We start from the raw sequence: 6,000 nt of genomic DNA on the forward strand, positions 1-6,000 counted from the left end.
TCAAGATATAACGATTTTGCGCACATGCAAAATATGATACTTTTTATATGCCATTGTTCAAGACGTCGTGTTGTCGAATATCGATCGTGGAAATGACAGTATAATACAATATCTACATACGCGACTTCGTAATAAAAACAGTACGTTGTTATTGAGTAATTGAAATTGTTCTCTATTCAGACTCCATTGAGTGCATAATATAAAAGAAGCACGGTGAATTGCACAGTGGATATATGTGTACAAATGCAACGAAAAATTATTACTGCATTAATATAAAAAAAATGTAGGTATATATATATATATATATATATATATATATATAATGTGCTTAACTTTTAAATTATACATAATCTATAATTTTCATACTATTTATATTCATATTTATATTCTTATTAACACGATTTTCAAAATGCTTATTTACCAACGTATTATTTACGCAGAAAAACGTAAATTTTAAATTCTAGATAAAGCACAATGTTAACCACCAGCGTCATCTGTTTGGCCTCACAAAGGTGTCCTTTATCAAGTTAGCTCTTTTGTGTCACCGCTTCATGGCAGAAACTTCTTTCTTAACCGCTTTTTATGAGATGCTGATGAAGTAAAATTTTATTAAAACGATGATAATCGTTAAGACCGTGCTACCGGCTGTCAGACCGTGGTAATATAATGGCTATGCATGCCACGTTCCCAGGATGCGCTTTAAGTACGACGTAAAAAGTATTTAAAATCTCTTCCCTCGGAGGGATGCTTATCGTTAAAAGAGTTAATTAAATATCCATTCTTCTAATGACTAATCGCATATTCTCTCAAGATTCAGTCAGTCATTCGACATATTCAATTTTGTCTCGAAAATGGGATATTAACGGTTAATTGTATAGGAAAACGGGGCATCGTTTACGGGCATTTACATCTCTGAAACATTAATTTAAATGAATCTGCATAAAAACTCACTCGTCCAGTAACAAGCGCGAATGCGCTTTATATTTCCTAGAAAGAAAAATGTCATCTTCTCTCTCCTAAGAATCTCTCAATTACCACAATAGCATAAAGAAAATATTGCAGTGAAGATTATTTCAACTTTCCGCGAAAGTATGCGAAGTTAATAAAATCCGCAACGATTTTCCGCGTGGCTCTGCGCAATATGGCTGTCAGCATATCCAGTATATCCCGGAGGACTTAAGTCCTCCTCTGACAGTCCTCGCGTCCTTTTGTTCGTAAAGAGCGGAACCCAATAACCGTGAAAGGAGATTAAGCTTAACAAAGTGTCCTCGAGTTTACCAAAGCAACGAGTTAAGCGGAATCCCCAACTCGTTGTCGAGGCTACCCAAGACGGGACTTTGGCAAACTCGCGAACTCGTTAACGAGCAAGAGGGGCCTGTTGACCGCGGCGACCTCGATTTGCGAACTGAACAACGCAACGCATTTTTACTTCGAGCCCTCGAGCTTTTAATCGAATAAGTTTCGCACCTGAGAGTCAAAGTATGAAAATGAGATTTCGTTGTTTCATTATAAAATTCACTATAGCTTCTCCGCGCGCGGGCGAGCCAAACTATCTTCTCTATAGCTTCATATTTTGAAAAAGAAACAAAAGAAAAGTTAAAGTTGCAACAAAAAGTTCAACTCAAAAGTAAAATGAATTTATTAGTTTGTTCTGAATAAACTTTATTCAAACAAAAATTTTAACTTAAAAAAAATCACGTATTGTGTTGATCTATATATATTCGTACTATTTTCAAATTCTAAACTTTCCACTGTTCTGATTCTATACTCTTTAATTATGCAAAGACCTGAAAGCGAACATACACATGATTAGAAATCCTATAAATGTTTCCTGAAAGGATCGACGGGGTTCACAGCGAATCCTGAAGAGAGCAACGTACTTCCGTTCACGATGAGCTGCCATTCGCGAACTTCTTAACGAGCTGAGGCCCTGACGCTCTTGCACGTTGCGGTTTCGACCTCAAAAATTTCAGAACTCGTCGGACGGATTCTGAGTATGTGTGTGCGTCACAGACTCGTCAACGAGATTACCGTTAAACCGTAACTTCGACTGAGATAGCCTGTAGAAGTTGCTTCGCTCGAAACTTGTCCCTTATTGGCGAGGATAACTCCTGTGGGCTCGGCCGCGAAACGAGATTATCGTTAACCCTGTAGTTAAAATAAACCGACTCGAAATTCTCTTTTTGCCGAGCCACCGTAAGTTTAAATTATGTAGTTCCGACAGTTTTATTTATTCAGTATTATTATTCTACGCTTCCGATCGAAGAGTATCTTTGCAACGTGCATGTTTCTTTATGCGACAATAAGATCAAATTTTTAAAATCATTGATTTGTGTGACAATTTCATAGTTGTAATAAAATTAAAAGATAAATTCTATAAAAAAATTAAAGAATTTATATATCGCTTTAATTTAGTTTTCTTATTTAGAAATAACTTAATTTCTCGAAATCTATAAAATTTATTTATAATTTTGAATTTTCATAGATTTTTCTTGTAAAAAGTTAATTATCTTTTCTCTATTTTTCAAATACAGATTTTTCGGCGATTTTATAATTATATATTTAAGATATGCCAAAAATTTTAATATATTTATATATAAATGCGTTTATCTCTCAAGTATCAACCTTGTTGCATATTAAATTTTGACGTTCTGTTTGGCGATATCCTCGACAGAGAAAACATATGTAAAGCGTGTAGGAAATGTGAAACTGGAATCCGTTACTGATTTATACAACGTAACGTTGTGCAAGCAAAAAGTACAGTGCTTATTGCAAAGCAAACAATTTTCCAAAAACGTACGTAATTCGCCATATACATTCGCATCTGTAACTGCCAGATAACGATGAAAATAAATAAGAGAACATATTACGAGATCTAATTTAGATTTAGCGATATTTTATCTCACAAGCAAATTATAATTACTACCGCTTCCGAATTAATACTCCAATTCGCAACTGAATTATGTACTTAAATATATCCTGCACAATAAATCGTGTGTTTAAAATATAAGCTCTCGGGGTAACTTTTTAAATTCCTTCAGGATAAAATTTTTAAAGGTGTCAATAAAAAGACAATTGTATGCCAATTTTTAATTCCACACACGATGGAATCACGCAATGGAATTAATAAGTTCTATCAACAGATTGTAAGAAATTTTCCATTGTGACATCGCGTGTAGACGGTCACGCGCGGCGATAAATTTGTTCCCAAGAGCTGATGGTTTTATCATGCATAAAGGAGATTTTCTTCTCAAAAAGAGAGCACTACGCGTGTCATGTTGTTGCACGAAGCACGTGCGCGGTCGCATCTGCGTCGGGAAATCTTTTACTACACCAAAAGATGGTAGCTCGCATGGTTAGTTTAGTATGTAATAATAGAGAAACTAGGTGAGTACGAGAGCCACATAAAGAGAGAGAGAGAGAGAGAGAGAGAGAGAAAGAGAGAACACACATACAACTTCAATTTCCATATTATAATTAATTTCTCACTTAGCCGGCGGGCCGCATTAATTATATGTCCCCGACCAACGCTCGGGCTATTCATACATATCTAATTAGTTTGGCCTCGTGCAAGGAACTTATAAAGTACACCGAGCTTTTGCCAGTATAAACTTCCAACGGCCAGTGGACATGCGAGGCCTCGTATAATTCGTTATTCGTTAGTATTGCTTTCATCCTGGCTAATTATTTTATAAACTTTAATGACAGACTCTATACGAATCTTCCGAGTTGAAAGAATTTACTCTCGATTAAACGCATGTTGCGCGTGTAAACGACGAAAGGCCTGTGAATAAATATTTGCAATAACAGAAAGTAGGCAGTCGAAAAATAAAAAAATACTTCACGTCCTTTTTTTTGTCAAAGTGCGTTCAAAGATATGAAACGGAAAATGCGAGCTAAAGCAGATAACGAAGCGGGATATAAAAGATCGCCCGATAGCGACAATAAAAAAAAAGAACTATAAAAATTCATACGACTCAAAGCGAATTGATAGCTGCGTCCTATAAGCGAGGCGCGCGCGGCGCATAAAACGAGAGACGGAAAATTACTCTCGCGGGGATAGAAGAAGTGTCACTCCTGTCGGCACGATCATCAAACTTCTTGAGAGAACTTCGCGAAAGTGAAGCGTGGAAATTTAAAGCAACTAGGCTCTCGCCTGCGTGCGATCCTCGCAACTTTCGCCGGTCGATTCGACTCTCGGTTGTGGGCGGGCGACCGGTAATTGCGATCTCGATATGTTTCGAAGAACTTCATCGTCGAAGTAAAGCGCGAATCGGCTCTTCCGCTCCCCTCTCTTCCCCCCTCCTACCCTTCCTCTGTGCCTCGCTCCCTCTTTCACCTGGCTCTGAACGTTAATCTTGATACTCGTTTCGCCGGCAGGCGGTGCGCGAATAAATTCCCCCCCAAAAAAAAGTTTCGCACTCCCGCGCGGCAATTTCCACGAGTGGTTCACTCTCTCGACGTTTCGCCGTCGCCTCGCGGCCGGCTCGCACGCGTCATAAATCGGCGAAAGGAAGCGCATCTCGGCGCGCCGAGACGCGTTCCCACGGCCATTTTACCGAATTGTACTCGGCGATTCGTTGTATATGTATATATGTATATGCGTGGAAAAATGCAAATGCGGAAAGATGCAAACGCTCGGAGTGATGCACCGGAAAGAAAAACGCACTCGTGTTCTCCCACGGACGCGACATTTCTCGAATTTCTCGACGATGGATTTGTTTTTTCTATATAGAGCCGTAGTTTTCGCTGAAGAATCAAGCTGGTGGTGTTTTTTCAACGGACACTATTTACACGTGTAGCTAAACCGGGGGTTTTAGTCCAGTAACTATAGGTCAGACTCATATTTGTCAATATCTAGTTAACCGTCACTCACGTAGATAGGGTAGCTCAAAACTCGGTCAAACTACTAAGGTACACGTACCCTAAATAATTAGTTTGCATAACGCCAACGTGTGGACAAGTCAAGCGGCAAGTAACTTCGCGGTCACGTTTCCGAGTCATTTTTGCTTATAATTTATAGCTGGCAATCGTTATGAAAGGCCATAAATATCTTTTTTTCTTGCGTATATCTTAATTTCTCTCTTAATATTTCTACACGGAAAGAACGATTTTGCTGGATACAGATTTAAAAATAATTTTTGTTGGACAATTAAAATAATTTTGTTGGAAAGTCAAACTGATCGCTAGAATATTTTCAGATCTGTATCCAGCAAAATTTTTAAACCTTCCAGCAAAATCGTTCTTCCGTGTATTTTTAATCTTAATACCTTATTATATATTTAACACCTTAATTTTTAATATTTCGGGGAATATTTATGTACTCACTCGGATGCTCAGGTTCGTCGCTGTTCGCATCGCTGTCGAAAGTAGTGGTTCCTTTCGACTGTGCACTGGCGAACGTCGATATCTCGAAGCACGTCAGCACTATCAATATCCGCAGCATACTGACGAACGTCTCTTGGCGATTTCACCCTCGTACCATCCTAACGTAGTTCGCGTCTCACTCGATTCTCAGACAATATCCTGTCAACAAGTAATGAATTATTGTCAGTAAAAAAAAATGAAATAAAATACACCTTACCATAAAAATATAAGATAAATTTTCTTTCTCATATCTTTCATATCGCATGTACCATTCGTAATTATCACAGCGGTGCACGCAGTGCTAAATCTTTCCTCTCGTAGAGCCATTAAAAAATACTAAATCAACAAAACTTTTACATCACATATTTTTGTAGAATTTTTTTGCTTTTCAAAAAGATACCATTATTTCTCCTTTACAGCTCAAGAAAAGTAGATTTCGAGACGTTGAGAGCTTCAAATACAGGTATGGAGTTTCGCGTTTCTGGATGGGTAACGTTTTATTCGAATCGTTTTCAGTGAAATTTCACGCCGCGATAGCATCGACACGTGTAGCTGGCATTTAGCAGCAACAGCCACGTTTGATAACGCGTGACGCGTTTATTGTTAATTTCGCCGCTGCGTTTGGCGCGCGCA

General features: G+C 38.2%; 1 protein-coding gene across 1 annotated transcript in view; it reads right to left on the bottom strand.

Annotated features, from left to right (window-relative positions):
- LOC105455485 (sialoadhesin-like) overlaps positions 1 to 5,460 on the bottom strand; it is a 197,246-nt gene extending 191,786 nt beyond the window's left edge. The window contains exon 1 of the mRNA XM_011698854.1: positions 5,329 to 5,460. Coding sequence (XP_011697156.1) covers positions 5,329 to 5,446 — 118 coding nt within the window. The 5' untranslated portion in view covers positions 5,447 to 5,460. The remainder of the gene's footprint in view (positions 1 to 5,328) is intronic.
- Positions 5,461 to 6,000: the final 540 nt, after the last annotated feature.

The sequence above is a fragment of the Wasmannia auropunctata genome, unplaced genomic scaffold (assembly GCF_000956235.1).
Source record: "Wasmannia auropunctata unplaced genomic scaffold, wasmannia.A_1.0 LD335903.1, whole genome shotgun sequence".
Lineage (NCBI taxonomy): Eukaryota > Metazoa > Arthropoda > Insecta > Hymenoptera > Formicidae > Wasmannia > Wasmannia auropunctata.